The 27,968-nt window shown below is 40.9% G+C and overlaps 3 protein-coding genes across 3 annotated transcripts; 1 reads left to right on the forward strand and 2 right to left on the reverse strand.

Annotated features, from left to right (window-relative positions):
* Positions 1 to 3,305: 3,305 nt before the first annotated feature.
* kpna7 (karyopherin alpha 7 (importin alpha 8)) lies at positions 3,306 to 7,218 on the forward strand (the record flags this gene model as incomplete). Its single annotated transcript, XM_080464579.1, has 12 exons — positions 3,306 to 3,368; positions 3,455 to 3,598; positions 3,669 to 3,754; positions 4,345 to 4,513; positions 4,649 to 4,748; positions 4,852 to 4,934; positions 5,477 to 5,563; positions 5,655 to 5,831; positions 6,007 to 6,240; positions 6,658 to 6,840; positions 6,920 to 7,063; positions 7,162 to 7,218. The coding sequence occupies 12 exons, from the start codon at positions 3,306 to 3,308 to the stop codon at positions 7,216 to 7,218; spliced, it is 1,527 nt and encodes a 508-aa protein (XP_080320705.1).
* Positions 7,219 to 8,473: 1,255 nt separating this feature from the next.
* On the reverse strand, positions 8,474 to 10,619 carry xpa (xeroderma pigmentosum, complementation group A). The gene is made up of 5 exons (XM_080464418.1): positions 10,265 to 10,619; positions 9,959 to 10,064; positions 9,690 to 9,855; positions 9,176 to 9,293; positions 8,474 to 9,075 (listed from the first exon to the last, which is right to left on the reverse strand). The coding sequence occupies exons 1-5, from the start codon at positions 10,536 to 10,538 to the stop codon at positions 8,921 to 8,923; spliced, it is 819 nt and encodes a 272-aa protein (XP_080320544.1). The 5' UTR covers positions 10,539 to 10,619; the 3' UTR covers positions 8,474 to 8,920.
* A 1,517-nt stretch (positions 10,620 to 12,136) lies between these two features.
* On the reverse strand, positions 12,137 to 27,935 carry slc24a2 (solute carrier family 24 member 2). The gene is made up of 10 exons (XM_080463461.1): positions 27,761 to 27,935; positions 24,769 to 25,918; positions 18,805 to 18,840; positions 18,557 to 18,668; positions 18,095 to 18,178; positions 17,655 to 17,740; positions 17,384 to 17,524; positions 16,936 to 17,025; positions 14,978 to 15,144; positions 12,137 to 14,870 (listed from the first exon to the last, which is right to left on the reverse strand). Exons 2-10 carry the CDS (start codon positions 25,720 to 25,722, stop codon positions 14,621 to 14,623), a joined length of 1,920 nt encoding a protein of 639 aa, XP_080319587.1. The 5' UTR covers positions 25,723 to 25,918; positions 27,761 to 27,935; the 3' UTR covers positions 12,137 to 14,620.
* Between the last annotated feature and the right edge of the window lie 33 nt (positions 27,936 to 27,968).

The raw sequence follows: 27,968 nt of genomic DNA on the forward strand, positions 1-27,968 counted from the left end.
AGAAAGGCTGGAGCAAAGAACAGAGACAAAAGAGGGGACACCGTCAATATTACTGAGGCCACAGTCACAGTTGAAGCACTTCAATTTTGAACCTCTTCTCAGAAAATACTCACTGCTGGTGGAGTATAACTGTCATCGTGGCTGTTTGATGTTTTATTGCATCGTCAACAGACGTCTTTCTGTTCATCTTCCCAAAATTCAATATCGACGTCGAGACAAATTTCTAAAACAAGCAAATTCAGTATCGGAACAATACAAGTTTTGTAAAGAAACAAGCAGGTTGGAAAACTTAGAAACTTCATCTGTACCTGGGTTTACACTCCAGGATAAAAAAAAACTGAGATATTAAGAGTTGGACATGAGCAGCAGAGCAGCCACACACTGACCAAGAGGGAGAAGAAGCAGCAATCCACTCCCCAGAAACATCCTCTGATATCTGTGGAGACGTTTTCACTGCAGGAAGCTGAGCCTGAAGTTCCGGAGGACAAAACTCTGAATGTCACATTTTAGCCTCCACATACACTCTCAGGCTCTGCCACTCACACCTTTACTGTGATCCTTAACCGTCATTATCATAATAAATATAAATAACAATGTCACTGCATACAGAGCATTCATACTCTGTAGAGCAAATTATGTCATAAAGTGCAAAAAATATGTTTAGAAAACTGAAAACATTAGAGAAAACATGATAAAAATATTCTGAGTTCTTTTTAGTGTGTGTGTGTGTGTGTGTGTGTGTGTGTGTGTGTGTGTGTGTGTGTGTGTGTGTGTGTGTGTGTGTGTGTGTGTGTGTGTGTGTCTGTACGTACTTTGGAAGCCCTCAACCTGCACAGTGGAATTTCCCTTAATCACTTCACATTGTTCACACTAACAAGCAGGTCGAAGACGACGGCAGGGCAGAAACACTTCACGCCCCTCAGCGAGTCTCAGAGGAACCATAAGCACTTCCAGGTCACAAGGCCAACACGCATACACAAGCACACATTCCCCCCCACACACACTGCAATGCAACAGGTGATTTTTAAACACACAAAGAAACAACATACTTTCATCAACCTGTGGATGTTTAGCTGTGCAATTAAGTGTAAAAATGATGGAGTACATTGATGCCTCAGGTAGCAGTTGCTTGTCTGCTCACTGGAGGACACCCTGACCTCTGGGCCAGTGACAATAAAAGAAGTAGTCAGAGTGCATGAGAACAAATGAAACCATCCATCTCTGTTAATCCTTTCTGGTTTCCCGTCCCTGACAGAGGAAAATCACTACCAGTGACGCAGGGAGAAGAACACTGAGCGATAAGACATGAAATACTGTCCCTTTCACCTTGCACATGTTAATGGCCTGCCGAGGTGAACAAACCTGACCTGCTGGCCACAAACTGTCTTATCCACCTTTGTTCTGTCTGTATTGTGCAGACATGATGGACATGATAGACATGTGGGACGGAGTGACGTCTTCTTACAGTTTTAATCCTTCTGAGAGCATCAAAATAACCCGGCCAATTCACAGCTCTTAAATAAAAGCAGCCCACTAAAAGATCATTTTAATATTTATTGATAAAAAATCTTTACACATAAAATAGGAAACCAACGGTTAAAAAAGTGTTTTGTGTGCGTTCAGTGTGAGAAAGATGTTGCATTAGAGAAAAACCATTGACGAGGGTTATGACCGACTGTTGCTCCTGGTGGAGAAGGTGCAGAAAGAATGAGTGTGTTTATACAGCACGAGTCTGTGTGTGCGTGTGTGTGTGTGCGTGCGTGCGTGTGTGTGTGTTCTCAAGGGGAAGTGATTATAAGTCGGTCAGGGGAAGCCGTCAGTTCAGTTGCCATTGTTCAGCCCTTCCTGTCTGTTACAGAGGAACACTCGACTCCATCACTGTCACTATTTCATTTCATTTTCATTTATTTATTTTCCACAATTTCACACATACAAGAATGATTGTGACTTGTGCATGAATTGTGCAAAATTATAAACTATAATAAAAAATGGACAGCCATAAAAAGCTTGGAGCTTATCATGCTGGGGTCCAGCACTCCGGTTCGGTAAACTAACCCAAGGATGGATCAACCATAACTGACATTGTTAGTGAGTAGTGATCCAGGCGGACCAAATTCTGCATAATATTTCATGTCCCTCTCTTGTCGTACATCACTCTTGTTCTTCTTTTACATGTTTTTAATCCTTTTTATTTCAACTCCTTCTTGTTTTGGATCAACTTTTAACTCTTTCTAAACCGACATAAAAACCAGCTTATGACCAATGGTGGCCCAGATGTTAGTGAAGTGAGGCAACAGATCACCACCGTGGGTCCCACGATGGCAGCCCACTGCTTCCAGCATGTAGAGTTCAGGTTCACTGTGAATAGGATGGATTACATGAAGTGAAATAATTTCCCCAAGACGATCAATAAGGAATCCCCTCACAACAAAAACAAACAAACGAACAAAAATAAAATAAAAATTTGTGTTCCCCTATTTGTCCAAATAAAACACATCAACTTGCAGATACAGTTCAAATCTTTTGTCATGAGCAAAGACGCTGCTGATCCTATCAAACACAAATTCACGTGCAGAAGGCCTTTGTTATGTTCTGCCGCCATCTAACGTCCACGTGAGGCAATTGCACTTGGTCGATTAATCAGATTTTCTGGGGGTTGGATTTCAAGTCAATCTGTCCACTTCAGGTTTGCAATTTTACGTGTAAAAACAGCTTGAAGCAGCCATAAGTTATTTTGAACATTTCTTTTTCTTGTGTCAACAACACATTTGGGATAATAAACCTCCAAACATTCAAGAAAGTGAAGTGAGCATAAGTATGACGAGTATTTCTTTGTTTTTAAACAAATGAGGAAGATCGATATGCAAAGCAAATATGACCGAAATGTTATTTTGACACTTTCATATATTTAAAAACTATATTACAAATTAACAGACACATTTGAAGCTTTCATTCTCTATTTTCAGCAAATAATTCGTAAATATCTCAACATATCAGAATGTTTAAAACATCGGATACAATTTCCCATTTTATTTCCTTATTCTTCCATGAACTTTAAATAATATAGTGAAGATATGAGTTGGACCTGCACATGTTTTTTTTCGCCCACAGACTTTGAGCTGGTGGGAGTTTTTCTGTTTACTGAATGAATTACCTGGGAAAAAAAGAGAAAGAGAGAAAGAAGGCGCCCATAACAATTAAAGCTTATTAGACTCACCTGTGAGCAGCTCGGTCTATTTGAACCTGTGCGGATTGATTTGTAGAGATTTCACCTGTGACGGTCCGGCAGCTCGTCCCCATCCACCATGGCCACCGCCTGCACCGGACAGCGGCTCTCCAAATTCAAAAACAAGGGCAGAGATCCAGCAGTAAGTGTACTTCTACTTTAAATACATTTTTAATTCCCTTTTTTTTTTTTTTCTTTTACTTTTCTTTTTTTTTTCTTTGCTTGTAGAAACTGAGAGACAAACGGATCGCCATGTGCGTAAGTTTGCGCAAAGCTCACAAGAACGATCATATCATGAAGAGGAGGAATATAACTCTCTCTTCTCTGCCCGACGAAGAGGCTCTTTATTCAGACCTCAGCTCTCAAGACCAGGTGAGTTCAGGGAGACGCTGAGTAGCTTGAAGCAGATGAAATGTGATTAAAAGCGTGTCTGTCGTTCTAGAGTTCCCCTGCGTCCCTGGAAGACGTCATCAGGGACGTGAACAGCGACTGCAGACTGTCTCAAATCAGAGGCTGCCAGGCAGCAAGGTGAGCTACTAGAACTTGTTCTCATTGTTTACGAGCTTCAGGCCTGGGTTTAGTTATGTTATACATGCATAATTTGATTTCATCTTCTGTCCCTCCAGGATCTATAATTGGACATTTTATTTTTTGGCAAGTTTGAGTTAAATGTATTAACAGTCAAAGATGGACAGATATAGTTTTATTGTCACACCATAGGTGTACACAAGAATGAGATTATTCTGCAAAAGGCTCAATTTAGACTTTTAAAGTGACAGAGAAAAATAAGAACAAACATTTTAAATGGTCAGGTGCCACCGATAGATCACAAAGACAGGAGTTGCACTAGATTGGTTTATTGCACATTCCTTAAAGATGTCACTAAATATCAAAGAACTTTTATAAAAAGGATTTTGGTGTTCCATCAAAAATCTCCCAAACTCCCAGTAGACCAGCTGTTTGGCGAAACCAGTCGTCTATGTTGGACCAGGAACTTTGACTTGTGAACAATGAAATAAATCCTTTTTTGTTTTAAAGCATCTTGGGCAAATGTGATTTTAATGAGACCATAACTGAGGGAACAAATGTATGAAGCCAGGTTTTCGCTCTACTTTCAGGAAGTTGCTTTCTGTGGAGCACAGCTCCCCGATGAAGGAGATCATCGATGCTGGCCTGCTGGCCCGCTTTGTGGCCTTCCTCTCTATGGAGGACGAGCCCACTTTGCAGTTTGAGGCAGCGTGGGCTCTGACAAACGTTGCCTCTGGGACATCTTGGCATACAAAACAGGTCAAAGTAACAGTTTCTGGAGTAGTTTTCCTGAACAAAAAAGAACTGTAAAGAAGTTCATCTCTATCCCTTAGCTTGATGTGGCAGCAGTGATTACTTCAGCTGCAGTAGAAGCACGTATGACCTCTTGTTTAGGTGGTGGACCATGGTGCTGTACCAGCTTTCATCGCATTGCTCTCCTCACCAATGTTGCACATCAGTGAACAGGCGATTTGGGCTATTGGAAACATTGCAGGTGGAGTATTGACTGAAGCTGCACTCTTTCCTGAGGTCATTTTAATTTGTGCAGTTAAGAGAAGGGACTGCTTAACAATATATCTTAACCATGGTCTCAACAGGGGATGGTCCCATTTATCGAGATGTCCTGATTGAATGCAACGCAATCCCTGCTTTACTGGCGCGCATTTCTCCTGACACGCCAGTAAGTCACTTGTCATTTTAGGAATTTAGTTTGTGCAGCGCTGCACTCTTTCACTTGTGTGGTACAGACTTGATTTGTAGTTAAGCTGCTGAACTGTGGTTATTTGACTAGAACGGTCCGGTAATGTCGTAGACTCATCGATTGTGCAGCTTTTTGTACTGAAGGGTAATTTTATAACTGTCCTGTATTGCGAACCAGGCTCTGGTTGTAGTTATCTGCCTTGGCTCAGGTTTAAGAACTTGTGTTCTGTATCTGTTCCTGCAACAAAACTACTTGTGCAAGAAGCTCAGATTATTTTAAACCGACATAGCGAGCTACAGTGGAAAATTCTGGCCATCTACCTTTGGAAACCTGGCGTAAATGGTGCAAAATTCTATTCTAATAAGGCCCAAATGGGCCTTTCAAATCGAACTTGGCCATTCAGGGCTTTAGTGAGGCTTTGTAGATTGAGACGCTGTAGTTCTGAAAGTTCCTCTCCAGAAGCTGTACAACTGAGGCTGAGCAGACAAACACTAATGAATGCTTTGGACTTGTAACTGCAGATTGGCTTCCTGCGTAATCTGGCTTGGACATTGTCCAACTTGTGCCGGAACAAGAATCCATATCCCCCCATTTCTGCAGTCCAGCAGGTAGATTCATCCCCGCTTTGTGATCACCTTAAACTAACACCTATACTGATGCACCAGGAAGATGAATGTCCTGGATACGTCCTTCCTACAGATGCTGCCTTCTCTGGTTCTACTTCTCCATCTGAATGACAAAGACGTTGTGTCTGAAGTCTGCTGGGCAGTTTCCCACCTCTCGGATGGCGAAAACGACCGCATTGAAGTTGTGGTGAGGACTGGGATCGTTCCCCGGCTCGTAGAACTGCTGAACCACGACGACACTTGTGTCATGGTGAGCCTTTAAAGCTGGTTTACAGCTACAATCAGAATTGGTGTTGCATAGTCAAATCGCTGTTCAAGATGAAATAAAGACTGTGTAGTTTCCTTGGCTGCAGTGTAGATTTACTTCCTAGAGCTCTTGCCATACGTCCTCCACAACCAGTGATCCTGTTGTTTGGGACTTTCAGACCCCAGCTCTCCGCTCAATTGGCAATATAGTGAGTGGCTCTGATACGCAGACACAGACTGTGATCGATGCCGGACTTTTGGACATCATGCCGAAGTTGCTGCGGCACTCGAAGCCCGGTGTGCAGAAGGAGGCGGCGTGGGCTCTGTCCAATATTGCTGCAGGACCATCGAAGCAAATTCAACAGCTGATCAACTGTGGCCTTTTTCCTCCTCTGGTTGATCTGCTCAGATCTGTGAGTACCTAAAAGATTGTGTTGGACAGTTGTTCTGATTTGTTAAAAAAAAATGTATATATATTCTCAAAAGATCTAAACTTACAGAAGTAATTCTGTGAACATGTGCTACACAGGCAGAAGTTAACCTCCAGTCAAACTCTCCACCGGGCCTGAAGTCCAGCCAACTTTCTAATACCCTTATGAGAAGTTTTAAGTGTTTACATTTGTTCCAAAAGGAGGTGAATCTGAAAAGCAGTTAGCTTTGTTTGCAATGGAGGTTATTTGCTCGCCTGAAATCATACTTATAAAGTGACAAATGCCGAGAAGGTGTTAAATTCTACATGGTTTTGTCCGCTTCCATTAAAGTTACCAGCTACTCTTCAGTCCACACAGCTGTACTTGGACTGGTACACTACTGGCTTTTCTTGAACCCAGGGGGATTTCAGGAGTCAGAGGGAAGCCGTGTGGGCAGTGACGAACGTCACCAGCGGGGGCACTGTGGCACAAATTATCCTTCTGGTGCGAAGTGGAGCCCTGGAAGCCATCGTCAATCTCCTGCAGGTCCGAGACCCCAAAGTGGTTTTGGTCATTCTGGATGCAATCCACAATCTCTTCCTGGTGAGGACGTCGATCTCTGGCAAAACGTGGTTTGACTGGGAGTTGGATTGGTTGACTGTCGCTTGTTACGACTCCTCAGGCGGCAGAAAGATCCGGAGAGACTCGAGGACTCTGTCATCTGATTGAAGAGCTCGGAGCATTGGACCGCATTGAGACGCTGCAGCACCACGAGAATCAGGCGGTGTACGAAGCGGCACATAATCTCCTGGAGAAATACACCAACGTAAGTCTGGAATTACTTTTGAGTTCAGTTGATAATATCTAAATCTACTTGTGAAGAAAGAACCTTTTGAAATTCCACTAAATATTTTGTTGTTGCAGAGTAACGAGGTCCTGGCCGACAGCACGGATGATGCAATGGAGACGTTTCGATTTTAAGCTTGGGTCATTTTTTTGTGTGTAAATGTATTGGGGAAATAAAGTTGAATTAATAATGACAGAGTTCTCCATTACTTTTCTTTGCAGACATCTGAAACGTTCTGTGCTCCATTTCAATCTGTGTCTGAGATGTAGAAAAGCTTTCCACCCCTCTGACGTTGCTGTTAAAGGTCCTTTGTGTAAACGCCCTGTCATACAGTTCTTTCCTTTGGTTGTCAGAAAATCACCGTAAAACGGTCTGCAGACGAATCCCCTTGTTCAGAGCTACGGTATGAAATCTGTTAAGTGAAGCGGATGACTTTCAGTTCCAAGAACACCAGTGGAACAACCTGATTCTATTTAAAGTTGCTGCTGGTGATCAAGTCATAGTTGTCCCACGAATACATTTAGAATGAGAAAGTGATGTTGAAATGTTGCTGTTTTTAGAAAATTCTATGTTTAAAAACTGCATGAGTACTCTGAATGTCCTTTCCCAGATATTTTTATTTGCTTTTCTAAGATTTTAAACTATTGAATTAACTTCAACAGCAGAAATTTCTCACCAGTCATGATTTTCAGGAGAGATCTTGGAAAAGCTTATTTTCCATTAAATCAGATTTCACTTGTAAATGAACCAGTTGGTTTTCTCTTTTTAAATGACTCGGTGGCCTCTAGTTCTTTCAATGTTGGTTTCAAAAGATTTGATGACAAAACGATTGAGGTTTTTCACTAACGGGCAAATTCAGTTTTTATTGTGTATTTTGAAGAGTATAGACTTTATGCTTCTACCATGGAAGTTGATGTGAAGTAGCCTGTAGAAGAGATTTAATTACACCTTTAATGTTGAGTTTTGCTTAATATCATTAAAGACCTTTCAACTGTATTTTATTGTTTTAGCTTGAAATATGAAATCCATACTTGTCCTTTTACATCTCAGCTTTTTTTTCACACCATTATTGAAACGAGCTACAAGCTCAATTCCACCGTTCAAAATCTGACCTGGAGCTGAGAAGATGGATCGATAAGGTCCTACTCTGCAGTACAAAGGTTAATGGAGTCGCCACCATATTGGAAACTCCTTATGTCCAGTTTAACACCATTGAAAATAACGACTTTGAAAATGTTCATGCTTGAATTGTTTACTGAACTAGTGCGTAACCGACATTCTGCAGTTGCACACTAGTTCAGTAAACAATCATCCCTTCAATTTTCTTTTCTGTAAACATTGAAACTCCTGCACATTTTACTAATTACACAAACTGACTCCAGATATTTTCACTCCCAAAATCAGATTTTATTTGTATTTTTAAGTATGACATTGAGAACAAGTCGATTTGCCCCTGTAAAGGCAGAAGTTTGATTCATAAAATCTTTTCTGAATTTTTTTTTTTTATGCAAAACATGATTTTCAAGTTTCAGTCTTTTGGTCTTAATTGTTCAATCCTGAGAGAGGACAGGATGTGCTGCAACAGGTTCTGGACGGAAAAGGCAGAAACGTTTGCTATAATTACAGCGATGCTGAGTCAGCATGTAAAGCGAGGGCAGTCCAAACCACAGCTATATGGAGGAATGACCACCGTCATTACAAGGAAGAATGGTTTGGCCTGTTGTGTATAAAATGCAGAGTATTTTATTTCTAACAAAAAAAAAGTCAAACAAACAATAAGGTTAAAGAGTCTTGGTTCTTTGTTCCAGTCGAATGAGTAACAGTCTGTTGGTGTCTCTACATTTTCTCGTAGGTCAGTTCATGTCCACAGCTGCTGCAGGTTTTCTTGTAGAGGTCCTCCTCTGGATCCACCACCTCCTCTGGGCCATAGTGGTGCTGGTGAACCGAGGTGTCTTTGGTCCACATGCTGCTCCTCACCGCTCTGCGCAGCTCTGACACACACACATATATTTATATATATATATATATATATATATACACAATTATGCACACATGTATTGTCAAGCATTGTGCTAAACAACAAAAACCAACCTTTGACTTTCTTGTTGAAGCGCTTCTGTTTCTGCTCTTCTCTGTTCTCCTCCCTCGTCTCTCTGGCTTCCTCCAGAGCCTCCTCTGAGCCCCAGACCTCCAGACACCTCTTCTCCACCTGGAACGCCGGCAAACATTCATGAATCCAGTCGTCACATCAACAGCGTCCATACTTTGTACACTGGTTGAGCAGAAAACACATTTATAAATTACTGCAGGGCTGCTATCTTGAAAAGAAAACTGATTTATAAAGTCGCTTGCCAGGCAGCTTGCATTAAAAGAGAATTTAGATTGATGTGGACAGACGTGGAATTTCTTTTTTTCATCAGTGCAAAATATACTACTATTTTGGCTTATATGGGAAAATTATACATGTGAATTGACAAGTTGGTTTTTATCTTCATTTCGAATGTTCTGCAGCTCCAGAAAATGGTCATAAAGGTTGAATACGGCTGGATTAATGGAGAATGAGGAAAGACCATGGCTGGACATGAACTCAGAGGCTTGACCACACCTGGGGCAGCAGGTAGAGCTTCATGTCCCCCCACCGTGGGTTGTGAGGGTTTTTCTTGAGGGTGAACCTGAGTGGAGGTTCTCTCTGGTCCAGGTCGCAGTCCTTCAGGAGGAAACGCTGCTTGGCCTCCGTCCTGGAGATCAGCTTGTGCTTGACATCATTGTCCCTGAAGGTTGAAGAAGTCTTTATGGTCGAGTCTTTATGGTAGAGCCCCCCCACACCCACACACAGTGACAATAAGACTGCAGGTTAAGTTTGAGTGTGTTTACCTGCAGCTGTCACACACACACAGGTCAAAGCTGTTGCTGAGGTACGAGTCCATGAAAGGTTTGTGACAGTCATCACACAGGAGGTAGTCTGGCTCGATCACAGGAGCTGAAAACACACACACCAATCACATCACAGGGACTACTGCACACGCGCACACACACACACACACACACACACACACACACACACACACACACACACACACACACACACACACACACACACACACACACACACACACACACACACACACACACACACACACACACACACACACACACACACACACACACACACAGTCATACCCGGCTGCTGCACCACGGTCCTGGCTTTCTGCTCTGCCTCTCCATCCTCCTCCTCCTCGATGAAGAAGCCAGCCCCGGAATCCACAGTCTTAGAAACTTTGGCCGACGACGCTCCATCCATGGCGGCCAGAGGGCGACTCGCCAGCCGGGCTTGACGGAGCATCAACGCCCGCTGCCGGTTCCTTTCGATCTTAGCTCGCATTGCTGCGGAGAGCTCCGGCTTGGGACTCTGCTGTGGAGCCTCCACTCCCTCTGACTCCATGCTGATCAACATAGAGTTTCATTCATTCTCTCTAAGTGTTCTTACAAAACTGACAGCGGCTTCCGGCAGCTCTTTGTTTACGCTTTATTATGTAGAGGTTTTAAATGCAACACTGCCCCCTGCCGTCCGGAGGTGTACACAGCACCAGCGAACTCTATCCATCTATCTATCTATCTATCTATCTATCTATCTATCTATCTATCTATCTATCTATCTATCTATCTATCTATCTATCTATCTATCTATCTATCTATCTATCTATCTGTATTTCAGCCTTTTCCTTCATGCAGGAGGTGGAAGCGACAAGGGTAACAATGACAAATTTTCCATTACTGATGGAGAAGATTTCTTTTTTTTCAATCACTTTATTTATATATTTCAGTGCTGTGAGGCAATACTTTTCTTCACTACACCAACATGTTTTTACTTTGCGTTATGACAATAAAATGTAACAATGGAAAAAGTTTGTTGCTGAGGTAACGAAGTCAAGAAGTGAGTTGGAATCATTTCCACAGGTTTTCTTTTGTTTGTTTTTGTTTTCTTGAGGGGGGAGTGAAAAAATCGAAATAAATCGTACTAATTTGGAAACAAGGACTTCACAATTCTTGAGGATAATACTAATACTACTACTACTACTACTAATAATAATAATAATAATAATAATAACAATAATAATAATAATAATAATAATAATAATAACAATAATAATAATAATGATGATGAATTTGATTCCTAACACACTATTCATTTGAAGAAAACCTCAAAGGTCTACAGGCCCAGCAGATAGGTGTGTTGAGCTTACAGATCAATGCTATATTGAGCATGACTGAGGGTATCAACATTCAGGCTTTGTCTTGACTATAAATTTCCGTCTGGGTATAAAAAAGAAAAGTCCCTCTTTTCCTCCATTTCAACATTAAAGAATAAAAACTCTAGAGATGTTAAAGTAACATACACTTACTTAGTGTGTCTATAGAGGTAGGGTTGGGGGTTTACAGTGCTGAAAAAGAGAAAACAGTCATCGCTCAACCTCCTGTGAGTATTTGGGATGAATTGCAGGCTTTTAAAATAGTCTTGTGGGAACCAGAATAATAAAAATATACAACTGCAGTAATACATGTAAAGATAGCAGCAGCTGTGCCATTTTCACAGGGAAGAAACTATTTAAAAAAAAAAAAAAAAAGAACACAAGTGGCTCTTTGGCAGACAGGTGCAATGGTGTGAGCAAAACTCCTCAGGTGTCACTTGTTCTAAAAGCAGCCAGGTGAGTTTGTCCTTCAAAGGCTGTCCTCCGATGTCCACTTAATCCCCGTTGCATCACTGTGATCATGGCAGCGGGCCATGCATGCTTCTGTAAGAGGCTTGTGTCAAAGTAAAGCAGATTGCTTCCTCGGAGATGACACTGCAGATTGCTGTTATGAGGAAGCCGGTGAGGTGAAGCGATCTGACTTTTTGAGAGGTTAATTAGATTTGCTTTTGAGAATCCATAATGCTCTGTTTAATGGGATTACAATCACATTGATTTAGTTAAAGACACCAGAGCCGGTTCTGTGACTGCAGAAAGAGTCGCACGTATTGTCAATGCCGTGGGAAAAAAAAACTGCATAAGTGAAAATCTGAGTTTTCATTTATTTGTACATATAACACTTTATACAGAGTTGAACGATATATGATTTTTTTTACAGTATAGTACATGAGTCAAGTAGTATGTCAATATGATTCCATACTTGCATAATGTCACAGGGAATTACAAAACCATCTCATTGTAGGGAAACTGGTCGAGGAAAAAATGGAAATAAAGATTTCTAAATGCACTCATTCATGCATACATTCCTCACATCCGTCAAAAAACCAAAGAAGATACTGCATATACAGGCTAAGTCTGAACTGTAGTCTGAGGAAATAAATTGTGCTGCATCTTATAAACAACTGTATGAGTCGACTATCACTACATACAGGAGCTTATATTTGCAATTTACGCATTTCTTCATATGTATGAACACACAACACATTTGGACATTGCATGTCAGGAAAAAAATGGTCAAGATTCTGAAGACAAAAAAAGCTTATTTGGAAAAAAAGAAATATGAAAGCATAAAAAATTATTTAATAGTGAATAGTGAAATTATAATTTGATGTGTAGCTATACAGATACTTTTAATCCAGGTATCTAACAAAAAAAAAAAAAGGATCAAACTATAATTAAAATGAAAAACAAATGCAAAAAAAATATATGAGAAGACAGGATGTTTCCATGAGCACATGTTTGATCCAAGCAGTGCGCGGAGTATAAAAAGTCTAAACATTATTTGAACTGGAATTATTCGCTTCCTGTGCCGTTCCAAAGATGCTCAGAAGTGCTTTAGCTCAGCCAGAAGTAAAGAGCAGAGGAGTTTCTGAGAGACATCGACGGGACCTTTAGTCAGAGAGTCAGAGAAGATCAATTTGCTCTGCTGATTGATAAAAGGAAACTGGAGTCATTGTTGAGTCGTGGGGGTTTCTCAAGTAGAATTTAAATTTCCAGAATATTTAGAGCATTCAAAATATTCAAAAATATGTCAGATTATTCTTTATTCTTTTTTGTTGTTGTTCTGCAGCAACATTTGAGGCAAAGTGAACAAAATGAAGTCAACACATTATCTGCTTCGCTTCATTTTCTTCTCACTCATTTCTCATTTTATGGGCAAATTTTGTCCATAAACTCAAAACATTATCGGCTGAGAGCCTTTTAAAACAAACTTCTTTCTTTGTTTCCCAACTTTGAGAGAAAATACAACAATAGTACTCAATCTTTTCAAGTTACTCACACTTCTATGTGGTTTTTATTTGACTGGTCAGACTGACCTCTTCAGATGAGATGCATTACCTGATGATGAAAACATTTTAACTGTGTCCCAATTATAGGTTAACATTCTTATTTTCAATCATACCTGGATCCCTAGTAAGGTAAAATTGTATGCTTTTCACTCAGTATTATTTTCAGTGGCTCACCACCTGCAGCTCTAATATAAATAACACAAAGTATGTGTGACGTTTTACAGTACATGAGTTTGTTTCACATCAGAACAACACAGAAGAAACTCCAGTGATACGTGTTGACGTGAGTGCTCTCTTTTAAAAACGCATAATTTAAGAAAAAGAAAAAAAGAATAACATGTTAAATACAGCGGATAACACTCATCTTTAGTTCACCACTTGTTTTCCAAACTGCATCAGCAACATACTGGAGCGATACCTCTCTAGAGTGGTCCATGTAAAGGCAGTCAGAACCAGAAAAAGTCATGTTCATGAGCTTATTGTATGAAAAGTCAAATGAAAAATCCGGCTGGGATATTCAGATGCAAGCAGACAAATAGGAAACTTAGTGTGCGTTATCTATTTACCAGTCCTCCTACATATATTTATGAATAAGGTGTAACGATATGATGCTTTTAAAAACACTCTCAAATGGTTAAACACGTAATATTTCTCATTTGATGACGTTACAAAGTCAGTGGAATGGACACAGTTAACTCTAGATGTCGATAAAGCAGCTATGACTTTCAGCTACGTGTTTCCTCAGCCCTTTTCCTCAGCCCCCCTGTCTTTGAGCCCACGTATTGAGTTTATATGCCTAACTTGGCTGCTTGCATGAAAAGTGGAGGTACTTCTTATACAGCCACTCGGTCCTTCAGTTGAAAATCCCAAAAAACAAATACATTTCGGTTTACTCTTCCTTTCCACATTAATCCTTGTGCCCATCAGCTGCTTTCAGCAGATTTGAACTATGAGCAGCCGCTGTGTGCAGTCCCACGGTGCACAGACAGTCTTTCTCATCAGTCTGGTCAGGAGGGAGAGTTGGTCTGCTGCTGAGCGCCGAGCAGCCTCAATCAGCCTCAAGGTGTGTGTGTGTGTGTGTGTGTGTGTGTGTGTGTGTGTGTGTGTGTGTGTGTGTGTGTGTGTGTGTGTGTGTGTGTGTGTGTGTGTGTGTGTGTGTGTGTGTGTGCAGTCTTCTACTGTGTGCATGTGTTACAGATGAGGAATACGTTGTTGCGCCCGCGTCCTAAGTCATGTTTGAAACGAGCGCAGCGACAGAAACGACGCGAGTCTGTAGCTCAGATGGTGACGGGACAGACGATGATCTTGTCCTCCAGCATGACGCTGACGATGAGGAAGACGAAGTACAGCAGGAACATGAAGAATCCCAGTATCTTGCTCATCCTCCACTTGCAAACCGCGATGGACATGATGACGAAGAGGAGCATGAGGAAGAGGAGGACGATGGCACAGAACAGGCCGTTGCTGCTCACCTCCACGGGCTTGAAGTCGTTGAGGATGTTGTAGACGAGCCAGGGGAAGGGCAGACTGCAGGAGGAAACAGAAGAGGCGTGTGACTCTGGTTTTATCTGCTCGTGTTCTTGCACTGAAGACGACCCGATTCCTCGCTGGTGTTTGTTTGTTGCTGGACTCACCCCACAGTGATGTCAAAGATGTTGGAGCCCACAGAGCTGGACACCGCCATGTCACCCAGGCCTTTCCGTGCTACGATCACACTGGTGATGAGGTCTGGGATCGAAGTGCCCGCCGCTAAAATCGTCAAACCCATGATTTCTTCTGTGATCCAGAAAGTCTCTCCGACCTGTGAGGATCAATCAGACATTCGATGGAGTGAAAACGACGTCAAGCCAACAGCTTTCTTAACTCAATGTCTTAGGATCCATTGAGCCCAGGAAGTATCACGTTTTGCATTGTTTTGAATCCTTTACTAACTTCCAAAACACAGAAAACGCACTCCCAGAGCTTTACAGTTGGTTTTATGTTTGACAGAACTTGGTTCAGTGTCAGAAGTCAACCTGACAGCAGGACATCTACAATGTGAAAAACTCTGATTCAACCTTCAGCAGTCACACCCAATCCATCACTAAAACTGAGTTTTACTGGTTAAATCCTGATTAAAATACCCAGAGTGCCAAATGTGTGTTGGTATGGTCATATGAATAAATAATGTGACGTTTATGTTGAAGGAAATATATTTATCAGCATTCAACAGACCAAAATCACCCACACTCCTCCTATTCTCCTTTTCCAGCTCAAAATAAACTCATAATTCAATAAAGTTCTAATTTGATATATGTAAAGGATTGTCTAAACATGATGAAATGATGTTGTTGTACAACATATTGAAACAAAGTTCACTAAATATAACTTAGTTTAGATGTTATGCATCTTATAAATGGTAAATAATCAGTTCATCAGTTTCCTGTGCAGAGCTCGTTCTTCATGGCAGCATTCGTCTCAATGTTCAGCATAACTGTGGTTTATTTGAATGTTAATCAAATTACAATGAAGATTCACTAATCAAAACCAAGTTTTGGTGAAGTTGATGAATGTGGTCACTTGCTAGATAAAAACTTTAACATTAAATAGTCTCTAGTTATTCGTCTGGTTTCCCAAAAAGAGCTTGAATTCAATCAGATCAGAGCCCATTCATCTCATTCATGATATAGCATGAAATTATTATTATTATTATTTTTTTTTTAACAAAACGATCGGCACAACAGAAAAATAATGTTCAGTGTGAACTGAGCATTATTTTTATTTTTTTTTATTTTTCTTCTTTTAAATTGTAAAAGGGTTGTTAAATGTAACGCGCGTCTTAAAAGACGAGCGTTACTGTTCTAACGCAAAATAAATCAAGTCCTTTGACGGGCGAGCGGCCAGATTGAAAAACATCCAAATGAATTTTGAAAAGATAATTATTAAAATAATAATCTATTATATGTAATCATGGCAAACAACAAGATGGGAGCTGCTGATAGGTTGTGGTTTTGTTCTGCACATAAACATGTACTCATATTTATTGTAACTTGGCAGCCTAGGAATGAAATGTTCAGTTATCTAAATATTTCCATGATTATTCTATAAAGGGATGATCTAGCAAATATTCATTGACCCCACTGCTATTAAATAAGGAACATTAGAGAAGAAGAAGTGATTTTCAAAACATTCCCTGAATTTGTGAAACATATTCTGGTGAACTGTATGAAAAAGTGTTTTTAACACCAATATGACAAAAGTATTTTTTTTTATTTTTTATCAGATTCTTGTGATGCTAATTTTAATAACGAGTCAGTTAATACTGAAAATATCTATGGTGACATTTATTGCTCACACACATCAGAGCCGGAGCGTTCTCTCGCTCAGTGTCCTTGTACAGACAACCTTGTGCTTCTGTCCCGTCTTTGTGGCTTCGTGATGTTAAAATAGAGCGTTACAGGTGGATCTGGCTGCGGCTCAAGTCAGATTAGTGGGGATTAGCTGCCACGGTCACACATTCGACACCCTGACGGTTGCACTCAGAAATAGAAACGATCAGACGACGGAGATGGTGAATAAAAGTGTGTGGAGGCCGAGGAGGTGAGTGAAGTACCTGGTGAGCCCACCACACCATCAGGTAGGAGAAGAAAGCGATCCAACAGATGGAGCCCAAAAAGGTGATGGGGAAGAATCTCTCTGAAGTCTGAAACAATAAAAGCCTCTGTCAAACATCTGTTGTCTGGTTTTGTCCACGTTCATAGACACATTATCAATAACAATGATTCCTGACACACGATTGCACTGCAAGATGCTGTTTGCACAAGTATTCATTCTTTCATCCGAGACATTTCTTACATATTGACTTCATATTTATCTTTTTAAACTTTAATATCCAGGAGATGCCTCACAGTTTGGTGCCTTATCTTTTACACTATCCTGCTAAAAATGGGCATGTGGGAAGAGAAAGGCTTTGTGCGGCTGTCCGGGGAATTCAATCATTATGGAAAAGAAGAGCGACGCTGTATTTGAGCGGCGGCCAGTGGCCGGAGGAAGATGTTCACCTCTCTCCTGACGTCAGGCAGAGTTATCCACAGAGGAAGGACGATGGGCAGGATGAAGAGGTAGGTGAGCTGCTTCCTGGTGGTGTCCGGCCAGGCCAGGCTCAGAGGCTGATCTTCATCCTCCTCCTCCTCCTCACCTCCCTGAGATCAATTCATCACAACACAGACGTGTCAATATTTGGATATTTCCATGTTGATGAACAAACATGTATAAACAAATGAAGTGTGTGTGAAAATGGACTCCTTTACGAGGAGCTGATGGAAGTCGTACCTCTTCCCCTCCTGCGATGCCGTTCATCGGCGGCGTCACTTCCACTGCAACCTTTGAACTGTTGGGGATGTTTTTATCGGACGAAGCTAAGAAAGGAATAAAAAGTTCCGGAGACATTTTACCGAAATGTTGACTAGAAATTCTGATTTCATCAAGAGCTCAGCAAATGTCTTCTAAAATAAATGAAGACATATTAAATCCAAAGAGTTTCAGAACAGGCCCGTACAAATAACTGCACTGTTGTATTTGTATTTATGCAAGTATTTGTACCACAGACATCAAAACAGTAGATCAGAGAAAGTTAATACTACAAATGTGAAGAATTGACAGACAGGAAACACGATTCGACACAAAGCCATGATTCTTTTTTTCCCCGTCTGCTGTTGTTTTTAACAAATCAAATGTGTGAACTGTTGACATCTTGGTCTACTGTTACTCACCGATGCCGTTGGAATTGGCAGCCTCCTCTTTACACTTCTGTTTGGCCATTTTGTGCAGGATTGATGCTTTTTCTTTGAACTGCCCTGAAATAAAGCAGGAGCAAAGAAAGCAAATTAACCCCTGGGAATTGAAATCCAGTGCAAAATAAACCTTTAATGTGTGTCACTGTCCCACGCTACATGTGAGTACATTTAATGATCGCTTATTTAAAAACACTTAATTGAAGTAGGTTAATTTACAGCTTATAATACAGAATCTACTGACATGCAAATCACCTGTTTGAAAATGTTCTTCGCAGAAACTTTTGCTGAGATTTGCACAGTAATGTGTGACTATATGTTCTTATTGTGGAGGGCTGCACAATATGGAATGTGGCAAAAGCTTAAATAATCAACATTCATTGAAATGTGTTGTGTGTGATCACAAGTGGACATTGTAGTTTTTTCCAAACAGCCAAATACCTTCATTACTCAGGGGGTCCAGGGTGTGGATCATGAGCTGGAAGATGCTGTTTCTCATCAGTGAGTTGTGCAGAGAAGCACAGCTGCCTTCCCTCTGCAGTCTGGGCTTAGCCTGGACAGCAACCGAAACAAAAGGTTGTATGAAAGCCTGCATTTCTTTTTTATTTAAGTGGTTATCCTTCTGTGTCTATATTCATTCATTGTAAAATGATCAACAAACACAATGATTATTTTAAAGTCAATCTCACCATCAGCTTGTTCTCGTCGTCTCCAGGCGCATTTACCTTGAGGGGAAAACACAGAAATAAAACATAACGCACGTTATCAGTTTCCTCAATCTGCCCTGTAACACAAAAGCATTAGGCCATGAATGAGGTACTCAAGATGATTCATTTTTAATCTAACTAGTCAGACAACAACAGGTAATTCCTGTATTTTAATCTATCTATCTATGAACTAGAGAAGAAAGAAAGAAAACATTTGTGCCAGTTTTGCAGGATGAACAATAAAAGTCGTTTGCAGAAGGAGCAGAGAAGGAGTGGGTGACAGAGATTCATCACTTAGTAAAACCTCAGTCTGGTGCTGAGATCAAACTTTAATACAAAGATGAAGACAAGGGAAAGAAAGTATTATTGTTTTCCTTTAGTAATACGATGAAACATAAAGTTTCTGTGCTGCTCATGTGCAGTGAGTTATCGGCACCCTTCTTCCTTCTTCACTCCTCCTCAGGGTGGGAGGTTCAAGCCCGTGATGACTACCAGCCTACACACACACACACACACACACACACACTTATTCACTGACGGAGGATTTCCACGGCATGATGACAGTTTTGTGTTTTGTGTACTTGATTCAAGATGATAAAATTATTTGTGTAAATTTCCTGTGGGATCAGAATCTGTAGCTGTTCATCACACGGAGAGCAAAATAAATCCCGATTAATCTACAGAGATTGAGATTATTTTTTTTTTTATTCCATTAAAGCTTTGAAAGGAGGTTAAAAAACAAAAAAAGAACTAATAATTTTCTCCAGAGAAACTGCAGGAATAAAACTTTGATTAAAAAAATATAAATAGAACGGACTCCTGGTCAGTTCATTTATCTGGCCTCGTAAAGTTCAGTATTCTGTTCACGTTCTTCGTGTTTGTCTGCAGGTTCTCGCCTGAAGGCCAAAGGACTTTACAACACAAGCAGTCGTTGCTCGTATCCCCTGATATCTGTTCCAAACGTGGACTCGTGTTACTATTCAGGCTGCAGAGGTTTCAGCTGGTGTCACAGTCCAGGCTGACCTGAACTCCAGACAGACACACATCTCTCACTTTGACAAACGGTGGATGTAGACCAAGACTTCTCTGTGGAAATGTAAAAGTGCACGGTTCTGTTGACACGTTTTCATGATGGAAGCCTCTGAGTTTGAGCAGATAATCTCTTTAGCTCGCCTGCTGCTGTTGTGGCAGCTAAACCAGACAAGAGCTTCTTCTCCTGTTTGTTTGTTTGTTGTTGTTTTTTTTTAGGGGACTCACTTCTATAGACTTGTTATTGTCACCCAGATCAGATAATTAACAGCTAAAGGGTTTTTTTTTAATCTGCTGCATGTGTTTACCGTCTTCAGGTTACACTCTATTAATCACCTAATCTCACATGAAAAAAATCATTTCAACAACATTTCCTGATTTCAGAAACATATAATAGAAACATGATAAGAACATAGAACCCCCCCCAATGTGAATAATAAAGTCCAGCATGACTCCGTCTTGGCTTCACTTCATCTTGACTTGTGAGAGCGGCTGGATGTTTTCAGGGCCATTTTTTTTAATCATTTATTTTTACTTTTAAGACTCAATACAACATTTGACATGAAGCTAAAATGGCTGCATCAGCAGTTTTTATTCTGATAAAATATGTTCCACTTTCATAACTTACAGTTTCAACTTTGGCGAAACCATCATCTGTGTTTCCCACCAAGTAAATCTCTCTTAGAAAATCCTGTGAGCATATCATTTTCATTTTAACAAATATTTGCAACAGGTTTGTAATAAAATAAAATAAAACATTATATATAGACACAATTTTTGTTGTTTTGATTTGTGGCTGCAAAATTGTCTAAATGCAAAGATAACAGTGACTGAATAACGTAAATACATTGTGCGTTCCATTAGATAAATCCATCAAATAAAGCAGCAGCGGACACTGGATAAACTATATGAGGAGAGAAAGTATAAATAATGTCTGTACATGTAGAGATTTCTACAGCACGTTACTTATTCATTAAAAACACTTTTCTAATATGTTGAAGCCACATGTAGTGGCTCTCATCCTGTTACTGTCACATTTATGTAGGATTTGATGAATCTTAGTAGTATTTGAGGCATATTGATAAGCTCTGCTCAGTGACATATAGTGCCAATTTCTTCTCCTTCACTTGTATTGATAATCATTTTTCTTGAACAATAATACCTGTTTCAACCACTGTTAAGAACAAATTTGAGCTAATTTCACAGTAAATGTCAGAGATGAGTTCCACGTATGAATGGCATTTATGTACAAAAAATACTTAGAGGAAAGAATTACAAGCTGAATTGCGAAGCTGCGATTAAATAATAAATCATTGATGACATAGCAAAAGCTTTTACGAAACCAAACTGTGCGCTTTGCGTTGAGCGGCCGCTCCAAACAGGAAGTAGCTGTAAACCCTGGAGGAGGGCCGGGATCTGAGGCGCTGACCTGCAGCCACATTTAAATCACCAGAATCAGAACCAGAACCAGAATCAGGCTCAGCTTTCAGCACATTTTAGTGAATACATTTTTTTTGTCTTTTCTTCTAAATTCTCTTTCTCTCTCTCTCTCTTGCTCTCGCTCTCGCTCTCTCGCTCTCGCTCTCTCTCTCTCTGTCCCTCACTCCCTCTCTCTCTCTTTCTCCCTCTCTCTCTCCCTCTCTCCCTCTCTCTCTCCCTCTCTCCCTCGCTCCCTCTCTCTCTCTTTCTCCCTCTCCCTCTCTCTCTCTCTCCCGCTCCCTCTCCCTCTCCCTCTCTCTCTCCCTCTCTCTCTCTCTCTTTCTCTCCCTCTCCCTCCCTCTCTTCCTCGCTCCCTCTCTCTCTCTCTGAGCTGTGGGACTTAGTCAGGATTAATCTGCAGAGATCACCACTTTTAGACTTGTAAGTTTTCAAACCTGCGTGTGAAGTCCTCCTGCAACCCTCACAGGTCACATCGGCTCTTTCACTTTCATCTGTCAGCAAATTCACTCCACTTTTCTCCTTTTTATTCGATATTTGCACTTCAATGGCTGATGATGAACTTTTTGTAACTCCATTACTGTTTTGATGCGCGCTGCATTCAGGGTTCAGTCGAGAGGCGACGCAAAACATGTTAGAGTCAGTTTGTTTGATTGCTGCACAAAAACCTCAAATATGATGTGTATTTGCACCGTGGGTCAAGATTTAAAAATATAAAATCTTGTGATGAGGCACAATAGCAAGTGTCTAAGGATGAATTGTTCTAACCTGGGTTCACATCTGATATTTTAACACTACAGTGCTGCTCCTCTACAGAAATGTCTGTTTGTAAGATGAATTTGAAGATTTCCTCGTCACTCTGCAGAGACTGACTGACAGTGTTCTGGGTTGTGTATTTGCTGTCGTCACTGCAGGTAAGCAGTTGATAAGGGGATCAGAGAGGATTGGCGTCTTTAGTGCCTTCAGCAAGCAAACCTGCAGATCTTCTCATGGTGTCCTTCCACACAGGTGCTGTATCAGTCATAAAGACCGTAGAAACCCACCGGGGTTTCCTCAGGAATACATCAAACAAAACCCCGGTTACAGGTGTGAATCAAGAAAGGAGCGTGCTGCTGCTTTCCCTCACTGATCTTCTGATTTCTGCTCCTCCAAGAAGCACCCGACTATTATTAGTGGCTCTAATTGGATGGGAGGGCATTAACCCCGGGGATTATTAAGCAGCTACTGACACATGAGGGCAAGGCAGTTGGACATCGAGTGCTGGGCGATGTTCCTGGGCTGGGGTGAGGTAGCTGATTCCCAGAAGGACAGACAAGTGAAGTGGTCTGAGCATCTGCCACGGCACTAATAAAGGTTCAAAAGCGCCACAGTACCCCAGCAAAGAGACTGCAATACGTAAAATAAATGAATGAAATGACACATATATCATATATTGTGCATAACCTGGTAGAAAAACATTTCCATAAACAGACAGAAAAACAACGACTTCTTCCATCTGATTTGAAAATAACAAAAAAGCCTGACTGGGACAAAGGCCTTTGTTCTCTTTTCTTGTTTCCATGTATTTAAGTATCGAAAGGGGGAGGAGCTTTACGGGAGTTGCGTCCAAATTGGAGGCTATGATTATGAGCTCATCTGTTGACTAAAACGTGAGACCTGCCACCTGCCTGAATCACCGCCCTAGAAATAGCAACAGGGAGAAGAAGAAAAAGCTTTTTTATGTAGGTGTTTTCACAAATAAAATAAAAAATAGAAATAAAAAAATGGCATTCTCTAACACGTGTCCAGCCTCATGCTGTATACGCCCCGAAGAACTGACTGTATACTAAGCTACTTCCAAGCTGCATCCTACAGCTGTTTGAATGTTTGTCACCTGAGAGCCGTACGAGATTACAACATCAGAGAGCAACAGATCTGACTCCAACTGCACACAGACACAATATACAAACGACAGAGGGAGAAAAGTAACATCATTGTTTTCTCTGTCAGAAGGGTGGTTGTGTATTTCAGTGTCTTTATGCATCGGGTTTGTTTGTTTTTTTTGAACACACGTCATCATAATGAGGCCTCAGAGGAAATCACAATGTCCTTTTCCTTGTGCTCGTTGACATGGAGTGATTGGTTTAATGACTGAAGTGATTGGTAGTGTAAGGTTGTTGTCAGGGGTAAAAGTCACGGCTATAAAAAAAAAGGAGACTAAAAATGGTTCCCGAGTTAGAAGTCATGTCTCAGACACTGTGGTCAGATGCAAACAAATCTCTACGCAAAAAAAAAAAACAAGTTCGGAGGTAAAAGCCCCCGATGCTTAGAAATAGTCAAATAGAAACTGAAATAATATGAGGGCAAAAACAAGAAAGAAAAAAAACTGCTCAACACTTCAACCTCATTTCCACATTTTCAGTTTTCAGAGTCATAATAATGATATTTCTTGTATTTCAGTGTTTGAGTGACTGATTTACACACAAAAAAACTTCAACAAAGGTGATCAGATTGTGAAGGTATTGTTTACACTGGAGACTTAATACTGAAAATGATAGATTATAGAATTACTATCACAGTGTAGGATCCTGTATGTAACCCTCCAAACTACTAAAAAAGCATTTAAAAAGAATTTAAATTGAATGTTTGAAATGGAAATTATGGATGGAATATTTGAACACTGTGTCATATTGAGTAGTTTTGTTTCTTTTAGATGTAATCTGATACTTTGGTATTCTTTCTGTATGACGGGTACTTTCACATGTCGGTTGCATTTCTCTCTCTGCACAGTTCTAAAGCTGCTATTTAAACAAAAGTGTTCTAACATGAGAAACAAACCCAGACTATAAAATGCAGGGTGAAATGCATGCGTTGGTAATTTTATTTAACTTTCCCCTATCTAAACAGAAAGTTTTTGGGTTCTCAGCTCAGTTCTCTTCCATCAATCCTCTGAGTCTTTCTGTGCTCAGTTTCTAAAAGTAGCAGCTGAACCTGCAGCTTTATCATGGATTTAGGCATCATGAAGAAGCTGCAGACTGACGTCTGACACCTCTATGGGGGTGAAATCCAAGATCACTAGCCTGCCTGAGAAAATGTATTTTGCTTTGGTCTCTGTGGTTCATCTCCAATTTCATTCAAGAAACGCTGATTTAAAAAAAACAAAAGAACGGCCATGTTCCCTTTTGAGGAATGTGACCAATCTTTTTGGGGAATGAACCATCAGTCATGTGTCTAACTGGGCTGTATAATATTTTATTATTTATATTTTATATATTGAGTTGTAGATCCTGTGAAATGTTCTGCTGGGTGTTTCTGGTGAGGATGGAAAAAATAAAGATGGTGAGGTGAATTGGTGAAAGGATGAATGTAGGGACCTGCTGATGCACAATACTCTACTCTGGATGGATGGATGGATGGATGGATGGATGGATGGATGGATGGATGGATGGATGGATGGATGGATGGTTGGATGGATGGATGGATGATGGGAGTCAGACTCACCTTGGGCGCAGTTTCCAGCTCGTCCACCTGGTTGCTGCCCAGCATGCTCTTGATGAGAAGTTCTACTTTGGCATTGAACTTCATGAAGGTCACGTAGCAGGTGTAGCACATGAGCAGACTGATACTCTCCCCCAACGTGATTTGATTATCCAGGAAGAAGTAGATAAGCATGAGCAAGCCACAGATGTAGAAGGAGACGTCTCTGAACAGAGGCCACCAGGTGAGGTTCAGCACCTCTTTGGAGAACAAAGCGCACATCCCAATCACAAACAGGATGTTGAAGACGGCAGAGCCTACGATGGTGCCGATGCCCACATTACTGTGTGAGACGAAGACCCCTATGACGGAGGTGAAGAGCTCCGGGGCCGAGCCACCGGCCGCCATGAAGGTGGCTCCTGCTACGTCGTCAGAGATCTCCAGCTTCTCTGTGATGACGGTGAGCGCCGGGACGAAGAACTCATCGCAGACGATGGCTAAGGCTATGAACATGTACAGCATACCGAACATATGAAAGCCCACGCAGCCCTGTCGCCTCTGCTCCACAGTGAATAGGTCCGTGGGGTAGTCCCCGTGATTCATGTCTTCCTCCAGTGACGGCATGGCCATCGGCGAGTCCTGAGGTGGGGCCGAGAGGTTGTGGTGCTGCAGCAGAGTTCTTTGGGGCACAGCCGCCTCTCCCGAGCCCTCAGGCGTGGATTGTGGTTCAGTAGCCATTGTCGTGGCCAGAGAGAAGGCACTCCATGAACAGACTGTGCAGGCGGCCGCCAGACTGATGACGAAGCCCAGGATTCGTCCTGGCCGCAGCTTTCTTCGGACCGCCTGGTAGTGCTGGTAGGGCCTGGTGCCGCCGCCCGGCGAGCCCGGAGGAGGAGGAGGAGGAGAAGGAGGAGGAGGAGGAGCGGATCTGGAGTATGCTATCATGTCTCGGCTTCTTATGGGTAACATGAAATCCATGGTGTTTGGTGCAGGTTGTCCAGCAGGGACGAAGCGTCTGGAATCCCCCCCAATGCTGGGCTGGTGATGCTGGGGTTTGACAGGCCGCCGCACTTCACCGATTGGTTTGCATACTGCTTCCTGGCCTAATCACTGTGGAATCCCTGAGGTCCGATACCAGGATCGAGCCCATTCAAAGGCTTCCTCATATTACTCCCTGTGCGACAGAAAATAGGTGGTTAGAAATCCGTGCAAGAGGATGAATTAAAAGAAATATTCAGCCCACAAAATGCTGTTTAAAAAGAACAATGCACAACAATCCATATCAGGATTTCTCTGCAGTACGGCTTCATAAAGATTTATATAATTACATTTCCCTTTCTTTATTAATCTTCTTAATTTTCTGAACTTTTTCACTAGTTTACTGGCCTCTTCTGTCAGATCAGCAGTAATGACATTCAGCTGTTTACATTTATTCAAGTACTTCACTATTGTAAATCTCAAACTCTGTACTCTCTAACCGATTCTGTCATAAACATATACAAAAATAAGACACATCATTAAAGATTATTACCTATAATTCAAGTGTTTGAGCTGAATTGCCTCTCAGCTTGACATCACATTTTTGCTGAACAAGACATCAGAAAAAACTCACTCATCTGTATTTATGGTAAAAGAGATAATCCAAATTGGTAATCTTTTACAAATATTTTCACATGTATATAGGATATTTTATATGTAAATAAATTATTCTCCTTTCTTTGTGAAATTTTGGCATAGAAATTTATTTAATATTTATAATTTAATTCAAAGCTTCATGAAGCTAGAATGATCTATCAAAGCTAATCTGCAAATTGTAAATAAACTTATTCTAATTAGACTCATCTGAACTACCGAAGCTTCTGGACAACTTTTTTTTAACACTTAGACTTCCTGCTTAGGTGTTTGAAACGTTTTATTCAATATTTTTTCTTGTAACTTTAGAAGAAATCTTCCAACCTGATTAAACAATCGCAACCAAAATTAAAGAAATAATAGCGCACAGTTTCCTTTTAAACTCCTTGAAATGTTATGTAGATGATGTACTCACAAAAAATGAAAAGAAGATATAACCAAAATTTGTATTATTATTATTGCAAATATGAAAACATAAGGAATATTATATACAGTACACTTAAAAAAAACTGCTGTTTTATTCGATGAAATATGATGAAAACTGCACAAAAGAATGATTCCATTTACAGGTAGAAAATCTTGTGTGCAATATTTAGATTTTAACATAGAAATTTGACATTATGTGTGTGAAAACTGTATTTTGATGTAGATATTTGGCATTGTGTGGGTGAAAATGTAATTTTGTTAGAGACTTTTAGGATTATATCAACAGAAACGTATTTATTAAAGCTAAACGTGAATTAAATATTAATCCTTTTAATCTATTATTTGTGGTTTAAAGAACTCATGTTCAGTTGCCACATAGATCAAAAATGTTTAAAATATAGAATTTCTACAACTGCAATACTGAGAGCTGTTCTGAAATTGTCTTATCATCACAAGGTGTGCTGAATTCAGATCACAGTTTGGACAAAGCGGGAGTAGGAGACGGATGGATGGCAGCTAAAAGTAGAGATTGCAGCAGTGCTGTCAAGGTGCCGGGGCTTTGACATTGTACTGAGAACCTGCAGTGACAGCTCTCCTTTAACTGAAGCTTGCTCATTAGTGGAAGCTCATTAGGAAGCTATTTAATCCCTGAGAAGATATACTTAGATTAGCCTCAGGCCCTGCAAACCCAAGTCACTACACAAAGTCAAAAAGCAGACGACAACATATAAGAAGAAAATAAGATATCTGAGGTGATGATGATGATGATGATGATGATGATGATGATGATGAATCTGCATCTCAGGTGTTCAACAATAACGCAGATACACTAGAATAAACTGCACATGTAATCATCATGTAGGCCATCAAACTTCAGTCAGTCTGAACTTTTCTCTCTTTTTTACAGGAAGACAAACTGTGGCTGCACATACGAAAGGCCCCTGTTTGGTTCTCATACCTCAGGTGGAGATCTCTCATTTCCAGCAGGAATGACTCCAGCAGGCTGCAGCGCGTCGCTTCCCGAGTCTCCCAGAGAATATTCCAGCAAATGGACTCCAGAAGCAGAACAATCCTGAGAGCACAGTGGTCAGTGAAGGTCCCAGCAGAAAATCCTCTGTGAGATTTTCCTCTCTGAGCAGAGGTGGAGCACAAGACACCAGGTCAGG

The sequence above is a fragment of the Lipophrys pholis genome (genome assembly GCF_963383615.2).
Source record: "Lipophrys pholis genome assembly, chromosome: 5".
Lineage (NCBI taxonomy): Eukaryota > Metazoa > Chordata > Actinopteri > Blenniiformes > Blenniidae > Lipophrys > Lipophrys pholis.